Source organism: Primulina huaijiensis, chromosome 7, assembly GCF_012295235.1.
Source record: "Primulina huaijiensis isolate GDHJ02 chromosome 7, ASM1229523v2, whole genome shotgun sequence".
In the NCBI taxonomy this organism is placed as follows: Eukaryota; Viridiplantae; Streptophyta; class Magnoliopsida; order Lamiales; family Gesneriaceae; genus Primulina; species Primulina huaijiensis.
Window position 1 is genome coordinate 20046531 of NC_133312.1, and position 18140 is coordinate 20064670.

An 18140-nucleotide genomic window follows, 5' to 3' on the forward strand; every position below is an offset into this window, starting at 1 on the left:
TTAGACGTGGTTTCTTTGCGATATTTGTCCATTACGTTATAAATTTTTAATTTTGACAACATAAAATCAAAATTCCGAACACAGACAAACATATAAGGATTATGATTTCCCTAATATGTAATATTTATTACTGTAAACATTTTGAAGTCTCCAACCAATTCCTAGTAGTTCCTCATGCCAGCAATCAATCTATTTTTAGGGCAAATCTTTCGACACCGAGTTTGTTTATGTAGCTTTTTCAGGTCCTTCCTAGTTTTGCGATATTATTTCTGTATAAGAACATTGAAGTATGCATACACTTTTGTAAGTAGAAATTGTTAGATTGATAATTTGCCTTGATAGAATAAATCCACCTGATCTTTATGTTGGATTATCGAGAATCAATAACTGAAAAACAATAACACGAAGCGTACATAAATCCATTATCTTGAGAAATCTGATCAAGTAGTATGGAACTTCCAAACATTAAGGTTGTTTAGAGAAATATGTAGAATAAATACAGTTTTCTACGTATTGTGGTCTGTAGAGCATAGTGCTCCACGTTTAAGGACTATAACCCTACTTATAATAAAATAAGTGTCATTTATTTTCAATTTGGTCCCTCAATAAATTTAAAATCTCTTAATGGTATCTACACATTTTAATCCATATGAGAAGATAATGATATCCTTTTCATCATGTGAGTTTTTCTATTTGGATTTGCTCCCCCGCCGTGAGTCAATGATAATGGATAAGAGGCTCGTGGGATTGACGTGAGGGGGCAGGGATGGTTATATTTCTAGGAGCGAACTCCGGGCGAAAAATTTAAACCTTAATAGATCAATTTTAGATATGCACATTTAATTTTGAATATGCAAGTCCAAAAATTATCCTAACAGAAATCCTATTCCGAAAGATGTTTAATATTCAATGCCATTGTTGGCAATTAGGATGGCCATAGAACATACAAGGAAAACCTGGCAAATCTGCTAATCTTCATACTAGGAAATTGCATGCATGCTCCTCCTCCACATTGTGTGAAACTAAATGTTGATGTTGTTAACGAAAAATTCTACCCGAGAAGTTCGCGCGCGCAGCACATGGATATTCATAGGTCGTAGGTAAATTCCCCGAACAATGTATATGTATACATGCATTGTTTTCATGTGTTGGATGGTTTTTTATGAAAAATTGGCAAGTTCTTAGCATGGTTTCATCGTGTACGGTCGTGCATGGTGTACGTTGCATGCGTTGAGCATAAACAGATTATTGCGAGGTTATATTGATCTGATGCAAGCTGCCATTAACCAGTGATGTCTGTTTTCGATCCATGCCTGACGATATGCATGAGCTGCAACTAAGGATATGACTTTTATCTGAGTTAATAACTAGAATTAATGGTATGTTCTTTTCTTCTTCTTTTTTTGAGTTTATGATCGGAGTATAATTTAGAGATTAATGTAGTGTTCTTAATATGCTAGCTACCTTTTGTGTTTAAGAGGGAGTATCATAATCTGTCACACTTCTTCTCTACTAGAATCTCGGGATATAAAAATCTAATTGTGTGCTATAAATATTTTTAATCACAAATTTTTTAATTACTTGGGATTTCAATGCGGTTTTAAACAATATTTCTCAATTTAATTTTTTTTCAAAAATATGTCAAGGAAAAACATAAACAGGGTAGAAAATATTTAAGCTTTTAAATGCTTTGTCAACTAGCTAGTTTGATATTTTTCTATTTTTAAGTTATTATGATTCACATCTATATATGAGATTATGATATTATAAGTACTGAGGTTGCTTTGGATGGGACGATTTGGATTTGAGAAATATTTGAATGAAGGATTTGAAATAACTTTATATTGAGATGGATTTGAAAACTATTACAATGACTCAAAAAAATAACTCGTTGGAATTAGAAATTCATTTTTAAGTGGATTTACCCAAACAAACCAATGAATTTGAAATTTAAAGTTCCAAATTTATCAATCCAAATTCAACATAAGTTTGTTCTTTTCTCCGACTTAAACTTAAATAATTTTGTCCCTGCTTTTCTTGTTTCAATTACTTCTGAGAACTCTAATTCCCCAACATTTATAATAGATATTATAATTTAATCTAAACAAAGAATTGATAAGTCATAAATTTATCCAAGACAGATCATCAGTTCCAACCAACATGTTCAAAAAAGCACGATTTATTTTATAAAGTTAATAGTCAATTAATGCAAAACAAAAAATTATTAAATGAAATTACAGTCAAAGACAAAGAGCATCAGCTTTTAACATATAATTACACTGAGACTCAAAAAGATTAAGACGATTGAAAATGATGATGCCAGAAAAGGAAAATATCTCTAAGAAGAAGTAAGTGATTGAGTGTCAACATTATCAGAATGTACCAAGTTCTTGAATTACCATGGATGTTGAGTATCTCAAGCAAATAGGAATCCATATGTTAGTATNTTAAGGCTTGTCTTCCCATCTGACTGAGTGTACTTGGAGTTCTGAATAGGAGTGAATTTGTAGATAGACTTGTATAAATAAAAGTCTTCTAATTGAACATTTCGGATACGGAGGAAGAGGATGTAGAGGGATTTGATCCTCGAAATTTCAGAAAGAAAATTATTTTCATTTATCTATTTTTACATGATTAATTCTCACACACATTTATTTTCATGTTTTGTTATCAGTTTGACAATAATATCAGTTGTATCAGCTCAAGTTATTTCTGCTCTTTGTATATAAGTTATTAAATTGATCAATTCAGATAAAACAAAAATAGCTTCATCGATTGCTAACTTAATCTTGAAGCACTTTTAAGAAGTCTCAAACCGATCATAACAATTTAATTAACGTAATGGTTATTTTTGTAAAAAAAAAACGGTGGATTTGGTTCTAATTATATTAAAACTTTATCATGTAGATCTTTATTAAATCCTTTAGAGAAGCTATTTTTTAACATGTAGATTGTGCAATAACATAATTTTTTTTCACTACAACGAGGATGCGGGTTTTTCTTTAACATGGATTTGAACTCATTTCCCACCCCCCTATTGAGTGGTTTGTACCACTATGGGTGTTTGCACAATGACCTAATATTTTAACATGAATGAAATTATTTGTACATCACTCTACCTACCATTTCAAACCAATGAAAGTACACAAAAGTCTAGATATTTTTATAGCTTAAATAACTAAAAAAAACTCTTATAAGATCATTTCATGAGTCAATTTTGTGAAATAGTTCTCATGTTCGACCTGACCTATGGAAAAGTTTTATTTATGTCAAAATATTATTTTAGACTATGGATATAGATCTAATGTTCAATCCGACCCATAATAAATATTGCCCATAGATGAACCTAGAAATTATAGTGCTTTAATTAGGATTCGCACTGCTTCCCAATAAGGAAACATATGATTATCAACCAAAAAAAAAAAATTTGCACCACGTTATTATCAATAATTTTAGCCATGTTTGATTTTTTCTGGAGCTTTAATTGCATATTTGAGTGCTCCACTTATTAAATTATAATTACTTAATATTGACTTCCACTAACCAAATGGTAAAATGGAAAACAGTAATTTTACCATTTTATAAACTGAACAAGTGAAAAACATTAATATTATAAACAAGGAAGTGAGTGAATCAAGATTTATATGAAAATTGATATTTATTTTAGAAAATTATGTTTATTTTAGATAATAAGCTTATTAATTAAGTGTGAAACATATGGTTTAAGATTATTGCTATCCTTTACTCCTCAAATTTCTGTTCTAACATGTCAATTGTGTCATTTTTTGTTCCGTAGATTGTATATGTAATAGCGAATATACATACTTCTACGTCGTTAATTAAGTGCTGTAATTAGAGGATCAAACATCTCTTAACAAAATTTATGAATATTTTTACATTACAAAAATATGCCTACTGATTAAACAAGCTGACGAGATCAGCGCACGGGAGATGCGAAGAAGATTACAGCAAAATATACAAAAAATCCAGCTAAAAGAATCCCAGCGTAGATGTAATTTTGGGAAGAGTGTGTAGGGAATTTGTATTCAATACTACAGCATTTCATTTTCTCCCTTTCACTTGTCAAAACATGCTCTACATACCTGTATGTTACATGCAAGGATCAGTGAAAATATCTCCCCATTTCAGAAAGAATGAACAGACGACGGAAAAATAAATCAAAATGGTGTCGCAATAAAATGGTTAGGGAACTTACTGCTGGGTGAAGATTGAGCTTTGAAGAATCTGTGAACTGTTTAAGTGGGCATCTTGTAGTCTGTGATCATATAGCAAGGACGAAAGGTCTACGAGCTGCTCCTCGAGGCTCTGAATGTATAATAAAACATTTAAGCATCAAAAACATGTAAATGTTAGCAAGCATTATGATAATACAAACACACACAAGTTAGACAGAGAGGGAGAGAGAAAATTTACATTCAAATACTTTTCCAATCTTTCAACTAATTCATGAGGGAATGGTTCTGGTAGATTGGTTGTCTTCTTGTAGAATTTCTCCAGCCAAAGTTCGGTGCTAGACTTGTTCTTTTTACCCTTCACTGGTTCCCCAAGAGGAGTTTTCAAGTGCTCAGCAGCAAATGCTTGGACAGACTGGCAAAAGTACAAGTTACTGATAAAAAAATTCAAGGAAAAGAAAAACGACTGATAATTGTAAAACCACCTCTGACGTATCTCGAATTCGATGAAGAGCAGAATCAACACGGGCATATATAATGTTCCTCTGCAGAAAAATTTAATATTTGTAAGTTCTTAGAAATACACGGACTCCAGTCAATATTCTCTAAAAAAGTAATGTTTAGAGAGAGAAAAAAAAAAGGTAAGGTTTTTTTACCAATGCCGCATCCTGAAGCAATTGACTAGTCTGAGATGTGTTTGAAAATGGCCCAAACGGATGGCAACCAGCTGCCAAGAGCCAATTCACCACAGGCCTCTCATGGACATGAGAAGCTTTTTCATATGGAGCACTCAATCCACCCACAACAGAGGCCAGCCCAGCTAATATATGTCGCTGTGCTACTGACGGTTCGGCATGTCTTCTCTCCAGCTCCGAAACATAACTGCTCAACAGAGAACGGAAAAAAGATGTTATAAATTCTCAAATTCCTGCTATCCCATGATTCAATGAAAACAAAGAGAGCATCCTTAGCAGCATTGATTGAATGCAGTGACATGGTCAATATTTTAGAGATGACATTGGTTCAAAATCCTGGTCTATGCTCTGACTGGTCCGGCACAGGATATATTGATGGATGATGAGAGATGGGGTTCTGGGGATGGAGCTACAGGTAAAACTACTCATATCCTTCTTCCTTGCAATTAAGACTACGGAAGTAAGTGGAATATAATTTTGTATTTTTGGAGGAAGGGTGGAATAGAATTTTAGGAGTAAAGTTTAAGCTTGTGCATGAGGTATTTTTGCTCAATATCTGTCTACCCTTCCAGTTCTACCATTCCTTCACTAAGAAAGTGAATGGGACTAGCTCGAGATTCAATCGATGCCATACTTCCTCATATGATGCATACTCTCCCACCCTGCCTACTCCATCACTAATAAAACTGAATTCCCAAGCCCAGGTCTCCTAGCTTAGAAACTAAAGTACTAATTAATTACTAGCTAAAGAGCTTACAAAGCTAAAAGAGAAAGGAGAGCAGCAAGAAAGAGAGAGAGAAAGTTTGTATGGGGGCAGGTGCACCGAGTGACAGGAGCAAAGAAATTTCAGTAAATTGTAATATTGCTAGCAGGTGAACAGTTTCAAGTCAAGGAGAGCATAAAGTTACGAATATGTGCAATTCTGGTAAACATCATTGAGTCCTTTCCGAAGGACACAAGAGACCCACCAACAGTAAAAAAGAGTAAACCTTTGAGAGATTAACAACAAGAGCCATTCAAGGATCAACGGATCAAACATCAAACCGGATAAAATCAGTATGTTTTCACACTTCATAACTTCCACCATTCCACACAAGTTGTAGCTGAATAACAAATCCATCTCTAAAACCATAGGAGTGAAATAATAGTTTTAACCTTATTACCTTAAAGGAATCTTATCACTTTGATGCTGAAGCACAATAACTACATCATTACTTGTCCATACAAGACTATCATCCTCCATCATAAGGTGTTCATCCACATCGGCCAATGACAGGACAAAGCTGAAATTAGGAACACATCGGTTATTGATTATCAGAAATATTATTGGATGAAACAAAAAATGCTTTTCTGAGAAGGATTTATTTGTCATGAAAATATTAATAAAATTGACAACCAAACAATGAAGCATTATATAGGATGACAGCTAAATCAAGACGTTCCTCTTTACATTTAAAGAACTGAATTAATTAATGCTATAAATCTTTACAACTTGCAGAATGCACTTAAATTTATAGAATAATTGATATATCAAAATTAAAGAGACTGATCATCCTGTAAAGATTGTGACATAAATAACAGTAAAACCCCAAAAGATATTCAACTATCTGAAAATTATGAAATAAATCGATGTCCTCCAGGATAACTGTGTCATCAAAACCTATAGCAGAGAAGATAATCAACACTCGAACATATAAATTGTACACGAAAATAGATGAGCAGGATGAATTTGCTCACACTGGAACAACTCTAGTTCCATAAGTTCGGTACAGGTCACCTTGTTTCTTTTTTCCTAATCCCCTTTTACTACCCTTTTGAAGCTTTGAATTATAAGATGCCCAAAGAGGTTTATGCTTTAGTATGGAATCACCAGTTTCAACAGTCTCATCTGTCCAGGTCTGACAAAGAGAGACAAATATTCAGGAACAAAATACATGGGAAAGTAGTAAAAAGAAAGAATACTACACAGCGAAACATGATAAATTGAGAAAAGGATGGTCAGAGTGGAGATCCCGACAACAGTTTAAAGCATATGACAAATGTTCCCTAATAAAATAGTAAAACCAACCTGGCGAAGAAAAAATTTACTCGCAAGAGTTGGGTCAGACACCTCTAGTAAACCGGCAGCAAGCACATCAGCAGATCGTTCCATCTCCTGCAATTACAAAGAAAATAGAAGGTACCAAGATTAGTTTTCGCCTTTTCGGTTAAAATTTATTGAAGAAAAGTACAAACTAAAAAGCAGTCACAAGTATGTGCGTGGGAAGGAAATTAAATCAAATAAAACACGTGTAGAACCTGCAATCACAGTTTCCAAGTAAGTCAACATTCAACGACAGTTATGATGCATTTTAGATCATAATGCATAGAATCAAATATAACTGTAGATTACAACTGAGGAACAAACCTCCTTAAGAATAGCACCATCCAAATATGTCTTTGTATGAACATGAAAACGCCCATCCTTCTTCGTTTCTTGAAGAGAATGACCCCTCATTGCTTTTGACACAGCGATGGATAACTTTTCGTGACGATGTAGTGCATGAGTACCGCCAATGATTACAACTTCCTGACCTTGGTGAACCATTTTTTTAACCTGAAAATAATGATGGCAACACAATAAAACTACATTCAAGGAAAACAAATTTTCTAGATTCTTGTTAGTCTATGAAAATAAAAAACCTTAAGATGCATAGTGCATACTAAATGCAGCTTATTTAAACCAATTCTAGAAACAGAAACTACAGAACATGAATGGAAGATCAGGGAGGAAATCCCACCTCAGCTTCAATGGCATCGACATCAACACTGTAATTATGGCCTTTCACCAAGATATTGTATCTGTTATGATTCTGAAGAACAATGATAGGTACGAGGATCCTGGTAGTCATATCAACAGTTTCATACCTGATCCCAGTACAATGCGAATTATCAATTAAAAGAGAGGCAAGACGCAAGCAGCAAAAAATTCCAATAGAGGCATTGAAAATGAAGGAACAATAAGTGATACCAGATGATTGAAATATCACAGTTTGATTAAGCAGAAAATACATTACACATTAGGCAGTCACAGAGGAAATTTATGTCAGGTCTTCGATTAATAAGATACTTGGTCATTTGGCCATAAGGGAGTCACTCGCATAAAAGAGACCCCAATCATGAGCGGGGAGATTGATATTGGTTCTAGCATACCAAAATATATCAACATTAGCTTCATGAATAAAACATTCTTCGATCATTTAAGTACCAAGTAAATTTGTTCTGATACACATTGCATCTAGATGCAGTTATATAGTTAACACAGACACCAATTTGAAGCCAGAAAAGTATAATAACTAGACTTTTTATTGCATATAAGACTAACATACCTAATATCTGGGGCTATGACATGCTCTACTGTAGTTGCGAGCAGAGCAGCTAGTTGTCCAACAAAAATATCATGAGCAGACTGCTCATCAACTGTGCCTGATCTTGATAACACTAAACTTTGTAATCGAGGCAATGTCTTAGGATTGACACTTCCTTCTTCAGTTTCAATCTTACCATAAGTGCAAGGACCAGCAGACAGGTCAATCACAACAAACCTGGGTTTTACAACCAAGCAGCAATAGAAACTTTAGAATCACACCACAGAAGACAATAGTTACTAATCGAACAGATTTGCAGGTAACCTAGAACTCGTTATACCTGCCAGATCCAAGCCAAACCTGAGACGCACCTCCTCCATTGTAACGGTACCTATAAATGTAATCTCCCTCTTGTTTCTTCATCTCATCCTCGTTTAGATTTGTGATTTTGCCATACATTAAACTATCAAGATCAAGCTCCTTGTTTCTAGGATCTATTCGGACCTGTAAAGAATAAGAAAAAATTGGATTTCGATAACACGAGAATCTTTGAAAAATTTCAGCTTGTTGAAAAAAACAAAGTTAATTTCTCCAAAGTATATACAAGGAGCAACATTTTATACACAACATCGCCTCAGCTAAATCAGTGTAGGGAAAAATAAAGATTCAACTATAATGTACCTTATCAAAGTTAACAACAAAAATTGCATTTGGCCAGGGTCTATCCATTTCTTCAACTTGGTATCCCGCATTTTCTAAATCAAACAGGTAAGCATACAGCTTCAAAAATTCTGGTTCAACAGTAGTAGCTTCCACCTCAAACAAAGGTACTTGCCTGCCAAAATCGGCCTATAAACTAGAAAGTAAATAAAAATTTCATCCAAAATAAAAAATATAACAGTAATTCTAAAATTAAGAAATGATATTAACACATAAGTGTCACCTCTCTTGCATGGCCAGCAGGAGTCAAGGCTAATTTCATAGCTTTCTCCAATGCTATCAATTCTGGCTGTCCAGCCTATAGTGAGAAGTGAAAGTGAGAAGTTGTCAGAAGCCAAAAGCTGTTAACTCAACTTTCATTCCCAAAAATGTTACTAAATGGTGAAACCTCTAAGTCTAATCTTTGGGAAAATAGTGTCAACTAAAGTCGTCGTTCATTCAAGCACAACAACATATTTATGGCAGGGGTAAGCAGAAAACCTAACCAAAGAGCTGGTTTCGATTGGTTTTTAGTCGACTATGGTACGGATTAGTTTTACAATTAACCAACCAAAATTCATTGTTCATTCAAGCACAACAACATATTCATGGTAGGGGTAAGTAGAAAACCTAACCAAAGAGCTGGTTTGGATTGGTTTTTATTCATGGTAGGGGTAAGTAGAAAACCTAACCAAAGTTTTGATTAAGCAGATTGCTTGGTTGCTATATTCATGTTGAATGTGATAAAAAGGCAGAGCGATTCAAAAATACTATCTGGGATTTTTGTTTTGTGATATTGAAAAAACGAACAAACATCAACAAGCACAAAATCAAACACAACATTAAGCAAGGTGCACAAATATCCAAGAAAGGTGAATAGGTACCGGAAATGCATTGAAGACTATGTGATGTTCAATATCAATTGGTTGGCCAGTCTCTAAGCATGAGGGTCTGTGAGATGGAAAGCTAACTCTCAAAAATTCCTCCAACTTATGGGAATCTATGGTATATCTGTAGCCTCCATCACCATTGAAGCCAATAAGGACTACATTTACTTCAAGAGGCACTTGAAATGGAACCTGCAAGAGAACAAATGATTTAAGGAGAATAAGATCACCCCCACACCCATATATCATAGCACAGAACATTATTAGAGCACAATTCCCAACCTGAAATGTGAAACAACATTCTTTGAATAAAATTACCCACTGAGTACCTCAATCTATTCACAAATAGACGTACAGGTACATAAAAAAAAAATAAATACGCGACTTTGTACCTCAGCGCGAGAGTGAAGCATCTGACGAACATCAGATCGAACGGAATCCCTAACATCTTGAAATGCTCCATGGTGCCACGTTGGATGACCAGGATCTCTGCGATACGCCTGAGGCGCAGATTCTGCTGATTTCAAGCACAATAAGATTCCCAACAAACCGAAAATCCTAATTATTTTCATGCTGCGTCGAATTGATTGAACAAGAAGCTGAAATTCGGTCGTTCGTCGTCTTGAAGTAGACTGGGCAGTGACCACAATGCTAGAATCAAATGCCCCCGATTCTTGTGGGCCTGGACCCATGTTACCTCTTGGGCCACTAGTAAATAAAAATATTGGGTATCTGGACTTTATGCCATTGGGCCTCACAAAATAGGTGTGATCTTCTCTATTTATTTGAGAAACAACAATCAAATGTTGGGGGCACTATAGTTTTGACATAGTGTGTGTGTATTTTTTAGAAAGTCATACCGCCAACAATAAGAAAAATTGATCATGGTAGGTTTTTTTATGACATGGAGCCACAGTGGTTTAATTCGATGCGCAGTGAGTAAACCCGGTAAACCATGTGTAATATATTCGTCTGAAAAAGTATTGATAATAGAAATCGATCTCTTGGTGTTCCTAATGCAACGTTGGAAATGCAAAGGTAAAACAAAATAAATTTTGGAGGAAACTTTATATAAACATAAATTGTGCATTCAAACCCTTTAGACAGTCAGTCGAACTATTTCAACAACAAAAAAAGAAACCTTCTAAATACTATCACATTATGTATTGTACAGTTTTTTCTCATTTCCCAGTTAGTAGCATACTCTTGCATGAAATTTAGCATCTATGTCAGTAACCAAATGTTTCAGTTCGATCCCCGGTAAGAAATTTGCAACTATCCCTGTTAAGATTGGAACTTGATCTTAACTCAATCTCAAAAGCTAGCTCAAGGAGGAAGATTGTCTAAGCCCATATATGCAAGTCCCAGGAATTTTATTCAACCGATATGGAACAACTAACACACCCCACTCACGCCAGGAATGAACATCTGGAGCGTGAAGTTTACAAATAACCCAAATATGGGCAGAACGGGTGATCCAATTATGAGCAGTTCAACACATAACAGTGGAACCTGAGCTCTGATACCATGTTAAGATTGGAACTTGGACTTAACTCAACCACAAAAGCTAGCTCAAGGAGGGAAGATTGTCCAAACCCATATAAGAAGTTCCAAGAATTTTATCCAACCGATATGGGACAACTAACAAGCCCTGGCACAAAAGACACTACCGTATCGACTGGCAATTGTACAAACAAAACTCGGAACAAATACGCTCTATTTCGCATCTACAGTTCTTTTTGGTGGGTATCACCAGCTATTGCAGCACGTCCAGCTTGAAATATAAGTCCATATTGTCTCTGCAATTCTTTGAGCCTCTCCATCAACTCTCGGAATGAAGGGCGGGATTTTGGTTTACTGAGATCATCAAATCAGATCATTCATAAAATTGAACTTAACCCAACAAACGCGACTAATGTTCAAATTTATGGTCTCTCTTAGATGGGACGGGCAAAAAGGTTGGTTAACATGAAACTAAGAAGAATACATACCTGAATCGAATTGAGATTCTCCCACATAATCTTTTGGGTAACAAGCTTCCATAGTATCACCCCATAGCTATATATATCATCTCAAAGATACAACAATGTTTAGAAATAAAGATTCAGAGATGTTAAATTAGATTGAGTTGCATCATTCACTAGGTCATACTTCTCATCAGAAGATTCGTGACGAAGAACTTCAGGAGCCATCCACTTCTTATAGAAAATATTGAATGACTAGCGCCCGACCGCCTGATGTCAGCTTCTACGGCATAATTAAAGAGGCTGCATTATCACGATAACATGTTTTTCAATTTACGAATTTGATGCTCGAAATTGTAAATCAATTACAACAGATTATATTCATATAACAAGGAAGATGCCTAAGGTTCAAGTTAAATACCGTTCCTTTGCCTAAGTTTTGGGGTAAATTGCATTTAATATTGGAAAATTAAAAGTGAAATATCCCTAGTGATATTTGGGGGGGAAACACCATTATGATGGATATTGGATCACATTCTCCAAATGTGGCAGTGGCCGAGTATGGTAAACTTTAAACCAAATATTCTTAATTAAATTGCTAATATATCCCTGAAATATCAACACACAAAATTTTGTTGTTAGTATTATCTGAAAAGTTTTTGTTTTTTTTTAAAAAAAATTTCAAACCGAAATGACTTTTAATACTTAAAGTATCAAATTAGTTGCTGGAATTCATTCTGTTATTTCATTCAATAGTAACTCAAAACAAATTTAATTTTTCTTCTAATCCATGAATGATGTGGGAAATTTAAAAAGAAAAATTATAATGAAATTTTTCTAAGTTGGCTGCAAATGGATCTTATCAAGATTACAAGTTATTTCCATGAATTATAGAGCAATTTTCTTTTAATTTCAATCGAATGTACTTATACATTCAAAATAACCATTATGAATATATAAATAAATATTAAATTGTTTTGTAAAACTTTTAGTGCTATGTAATTTCTCTAATATTATTTCGAACAACCATAGATATATGAAGGGGGGTTGCATAACTGAGTTCAGAATACAAGTTGTAAGTAATTTCTAGTTAGTTATATTTCTACTTTGCCTTGGGCATGTTCTTCTCATTTTCCCTTTTTTGTTGAGTGTCACCCGAGTTGGTGCAGTGTGACTCGATTAATCGAACGATGAACTCAGGGAATTCTGGGGCCTGTTAATTATCGTGACAACTTGGGGTTCATTATAATTTCAGTAACTAACTAGTATGACAACTTTAGGAATACAAACTTGCATAGGCTGTAAAGAAATAAAGTTCAGATGACGCAGTAAAAGGGAAGATTTACTTATTCAGTGAATAAATATGCAGTTCCTGAATGGTACAGTCTCCGGTACAGGAGCTCATAAAACAAGACAATATCTACAAAAGGAAGAGATAAGGAAATAGAGCATCTGAAGAGCAGTAAAAAAATTATAATTTGCTTCCACAGAGATTAGTGCCTGAGGATGTAATCTTCACAGATTCAGTACAAGTACAACAGGCCGACAAATTAGTAACAATCTCTCCCTCCTGTCACCGGTGTTCATATCAGGAGTACACCATTCAGGACATCAAGATCAGTTGTAATACAATGGCTACAACATTGGAATTCCTTCCTTTTTACATACAGTAGAGGTTGAATTGGGATCTCATAGCGAAATGAGCGATCAAGAACCACTACGAAATTGCAGGAGAAGAGTTCAAACACCCCAAATGAATATAATCGGAGATCCATTATTCGACTTGGTAGGATGAAAGATCGAGAACATATCTCCTAATTATAGGTTCCCTGGAATGTCTTGAGGTAAAACTATAATGTTGGTGTTGTGTGACATGTCCATGAAAGATTGAACATAGAAACCCTACTCATAGCCGAACATTAGCATGTATTTGTCAAGAAACTCCGTGGTACAGGAAGATCAAGAATGATGAGAAAATAGCATCTTTCGGACTCTCTGATATATTGAACTTCACCATTCATATGCTTCAAAATTTTTCTGCACATACTAAGGCCCAGGCCTTGCTGAGTCGCCCATCGACTGCTGTGGAACATGTCTTTGACCAGTTCGGCTGGAAGACCTTCACCTCGGCACACAATCCTTCAAAACGGTTAAGCAATTACCACTGCTTAAGATATTAGAAATTGTATGGCTGTCTCAAGTTTAAAAATATTGTAAGAAGACGTCACTCTGTTGATCAAAAAGCAAATATGCTGAAAGAAAATGCAACTGACAGTTTAAAGAAACTCGAAGACTGCCAGAGAAAAAGTGTAACAATATTGTCAGATATTTTAAAGCTTAATGAATGAAAATCAAGTAAAGACGAAAGAAAACTTGAAACAAAAAACATTTAAGGGAAAATCAACGCTCTCAGACAGCTGGGGAGGCGCCTAGGCGCCTCTAGCGCTTCCTTTGTGCCCTGGAATTTCGCCGCTTAACGGGGTGCCTAGGCGTCTCCCCGCTTAGGCGCTAAGCGACCTTTTTTACCAAGAGTTGTGAGTTTTTATGCATCTTTGTCACCAAAATATGTCTCTTGGTCATATTTTTTTATATTTGCGACTTAAATAGCAATCCATCCTAATGAATTAACAATAAGGAGAGACAACACAACATCAACTTTGAAAGGATCAAACATCAGAAAAGCATTTGCATTTATTTTGAGCTTCTTCTTTTTTTTCTCAAAAAAAAGGTTTATTTCATTTTATGGTTATGAAACTTGTGATTCGTAGTGTTAGTATAACATGTAAGAAGTCGTTGTATCTTGTGAGACGATTGTCATATCTCGTGAGCACCATGTGTGGGGAAAATTCGTTTCAAGGAAAAAGAGTATTCTCATGCCTCGACTTCAAATTGCTAACGTATCATCATAAGTTTAGTTATCTTCAGGTTGCACTTCAAATGAAGTAGTTAAGGAGAATTCACACCAACAATAGGTAATATGATTGGTTTCACTTCCTTCGATATAAGGAATAAACAATTTTAGTTTCAAGTATGGACCATTACTATTATCGCTATTGACTATGGTTTAGTTAGCAGAAGTAAAAGCAACAAATTTCCATAATTTGTATATACGACTGCATTCACAGATTTGTAAGATTTAAGGGCCTGTTAATAACGGAAAAGAGCAAAAAACAAAATTTAAGACTCGCAATCAATTATATTGAACATGAAGAGGATATTATAGGAACTTCTTTACTCCACCTAAAAGCCGCAAGGAAGATGATCGACGCCCAATTTTATGGAGTAGCATGTATGGGAATAATTTACCTGACTTCAATTTGTGCTGTGGTTATTCCAACAGAAATTTGCTTCATACTTGGTCTAAGTTGAATTTCTACCCATCCTTCTGGAGATGGTGCGTAGCACGCCATATTCAGTAAAAAATCAGCAAGGACCTGTTGAATTCTAAATCGATCACCGTATAATGCCAGAGTTTTGACTTCCTCGGGTATATCATGGATCAATTGCAAACCTCGTTCTCTAAAAATTAACACGACTTGGCTAACAACAGCATCTATTACATTCCCAAGCACAAATTCTGCTTTCTCCAGCTCCAGAGAACTACCAGGAAAAAATCTTCGGTTAAATCATTACCAGATCAGCGACGAAATGATTAAAAAATAATGCTCCATCTCCTCCGAATTTTGTGACAGCCGTCAATTATTATAGGAATTTCATTTAATTAGCAAACTCTACATGCCTCAATGATTATCTCTATCCAAGTTAAACAAATATATCAAGAGTAGTGATAAACTGAACAAATTTCCCAGTGAAAAGTTGAATAACTGTACCCATTCTCAATGCTTTCCAGCTCAACATCCTTCATGATCTTTAACATTTGTTTCTCACAAGCAGCATTTGTCTCAAGCAACTGCTTTTGGTCGTCTGTTAAATTGGTGGCTTCCAAGAGGGAGTTGACGAAGCGTAAACCATACAATGGATTTTTTATTTCATGAAGAATATAAGCCAGCTCATTTATCTTTGAATCACAATTCTTTTCCTGCTGCCTCTGGACACTCAGAGATTGCAGCAATTCAGGACTGGCAATCTGCAAGAAACAAAATGCTCCAATAATCTGACCATCCATATTTACCCTCTTGTTTGCAGTCAAGAGAGCCTGAACATAGTTACCGTTTCTGTCCGATAAAGAAAATGGGAATTTGTCAGTATCTTGGCCTTCAATTGCGTTGTGCAAGACAATCATGAATTTTGTCATAGAATCAGGGCCCTTGAGCTGGCAGCAACCACCAAATACTTCCCCAACCAACATCTTCCCAATCATATCTCGGTTATTCCACCCAGTGAGCTTTTCCATTGCGGTATTCCACTCAGAGCAACAGGTGCTCTCATCCGAAGCAAATATAGGTGGAATTAGAGGGTTTGGACTGTGTACAATTGCCTTGTAAGCACCTTGAATGTGAATGAACTTGTCCATCACCACTCTCTGAGCAGTAATATCCTGACCAACGAAGCATACACCAACTATATTATTTGTATGGTCCTTGCTAATGCAAGCATTGACCACCACAAATACAGCCTTCATATGATGTTCAGAGCCAAATGTCCTCAGCCGTAATTCTACATTTTTATCTTCCTCCCCTGTATCAGTTATTCATTCTATGAGTTAATGCAAATTTTTGTACTAATCTAAGTGATATATATATATATATTGTTGAAAAATTATTTAAAAATGTGAAAAATATTTGTGTTGAAAATGTGAATGTTGAATGTTGAAAATTAGGTAAAATTAGGTGTTGAATATTGAAAATGAGTGTGTGATGATGTAGGTAATGATGTATTTTATTTTTGGATTATTTGTAAAAATTTTCTATAAATAGATATCTCATTTGTGAAGAAAATCACAATTGAGTTGAGAGAAAAATATTATAAAGTGTGTAGTGTGATAATTTTAAGAGTTCGAGATTTTACTTTTTACCGTAAATTTTTACTTTTTCACAACACGTTATCAGCACGAAGCTCTAAAAGTCCTCCATATTTTTCCAAGCTCCGAACAGAAGAAAAAGGTAACAAAAGTAATAATATTTATTTTACTGTTATTTATTTATTGTTTATATATTTAATATATAATATAATGTTATTATTAGAAATAATAAAAATAATTTTTTCAAAAACTTGTTATAAATCCTGGGAGGATGTTAAGACGACATCCCACACTCCCGGTAAGGGATACGACAAGTATAAAAGCCTATAAGGTTTTTAAACAAAATAACTTATGACACCTAATTATAATAATGTGATATGATATACATAATTATTTAAATATGACTAATATTATATACACCATATTATTACCATAAAATTATACAAATACATACATTGATTTTTTATTACACCAACGGTAATAAACGGTAACAAAACGGCTAGTTTTTGCTCTATAAATACAATCTCACAAATACATTCAATCACTCCAACTTTCTCTTCTTCTCTAAAAATTATTCTTCATCAAATTTTCGAAGAAAAAAAGAAGATGGCTTTCACGAGGTTATTTTTAATTATTTTGGTTATCATACTCACCAGTCTTGTATTTATCGGAGAATATCCTCCTCGTGTGTTTTCTTTATTTTTACGAATACTTGTACTTGTTGTTTATCCATTACTTTGTATTGCAATATTCATTAACTAATAAAATGCATCGTAATTTTTAGTACCACCATGGCAAACTTGGCAAAGCTCGAATTCATCGCTCTTGATATTACTGGGAAAAACTATATGCCATGGACTCTTGATGTAGAAATGCATCTTGAGTCATTGGGTCTAAGCGAGACCATTAAAGAAAATGGTATATCTTCATCACAAGAAAAAGCAAAAGCTATAATATTTTTACGACGACACCTTGATGAAGGTTTAAAATGTGAATATCTCATCGAAAAAGATCCCACGGCTCTGTGGAAAGGATTAAAAAAGAGATTTGAACATATAAGGGAAGTTATACTTCCGACCGCCCGTGATGAATGGAATATGTTAAGATTCCAAGACTTTAAAAAAGTCAGTGATTACAATTCAGCGATGTATAGAATAATCTCGCAGTTAAAATTTTGTGGACATGAGGTTACAGAATCGGAAATGCTTGAAAAAACATTTTCCACGTTTCACGCATCAAATATAACACTACAGCAACAATATAGAGTGCGTGGATTTGCGAGATATTCTGAACTCATCGCCTGTCTTCTTGTGGCGGAAAAGAACAACGAGCTATTAATGAGAAATCATCAGTCCCGACCCACTGGATCAACAGCATTTCCAGAAGTAAATGCTGTAAGTAAAAATGAATTTAAACCTGGAAACCAAAATCAAA

At 34.8% G+C, this 18140-nt stretch overlaps 2 protein-coding genes across 2 annotated transcripts; both read right to left on the bottom strand.

Moving 5' to 3' along the window:
• Positions 1–3852: 3852 nt before the first annotated feature.
• Positions 3853–10536, bottom strand: LOC140981172 (uncharacterized). The gene is made up of 16 exons (XM_073447474.1): positions 10214–10536; positions 9819–10013; positions 9179–9253; positions 8917–9084; positions 8576–8739; positions 8257–8472; positions 7669–7795; positions 7296–7484; positions 6957–7043; positions 6626–6786; positions 6052–6171; positions 4850–5075; positions 4679–4738; positions 4435–4608; positions 4217–4326; positions 3853–4103 (listed from the first exon to the last, which is right to left on the bottom strand). Exons 1-16 carry the CDS (start codon positions 10511–10513, stop codon positions 3938–3940), a joined length of 2538 nt encoding a protein of 845 aa, XP_073303575.1. The 5' UTR covers positions 10514–10536; the 3' UTR covers positions 3853–3937.
• A 2570-nt stretch (positions 10537–13106) lies between these two features.
• On the bottom strand, positions 13107–16450 carry LOC140981435 (phytochrome B-like). The gene is made up of 3 exons (XM_073447838.1): positions 15616–16450; positions 15092–15385; positions 13107–13924 (listed from the first exon to the last, which is right to left on the bottom strand). The coding sequence occupies exons 1-3, from the start codon at positions 16365–16367 to the stop codon at positions 13705–13707; spliced, it is 1266 nt and encodes a 421-aa protein (XP_073303939.1). The 5' UTR covers positions 16368–16450; the 3' UTR covers positions 13107–13704.
• Between the last annotated feature and the right edge of the window lie 1690 nt (positions 16451–18140).

Coding starts and splice junctions, on each gene's coding strand:
- LOC140981435 (XM_073447838.1), bottom strand. CDS start 16,367: ATGAAGGCTGTATTTGTGGTGGTCAATGCTTGCATTAGCAAGGACCAT. Junction 15,386..15,615: donor CTGGAAAGCATTGAGAATGG/GTACAGTTATTC, acceptor TTTTCCTGGTAG/TTCTCTGGAGCTGGAGAAAG. Junction 13,925..15,091: donor ACAGCACAAATTGAAGTCAG/GTAAATTATTCC, acceptor ACCGTTTTGAAG/GATTGTGTGCCGAGGTGAAG.
- LOC140981172 (XM_073447474.1), bottom strand. CDS start 10,513: ATGGGTCCAGGCCCACAAGAATCGGGGGCATTTGATTCTAGCATTGTG. Junction 6,787..6,956: donor GTAAATTTTTTCTTCGCCAG/GTTGGTTTTACT, acceptor TCTCTTTGTCAG/ACCTGGACAGATGAGACTGT. Junction 4,327..4,434: donor GATTGGAAAAGTATTTGAAT/GTAAATTTTCTC, acceptor TTATACATTCAG/AGCCTCGAGGAGCAGCTCGT.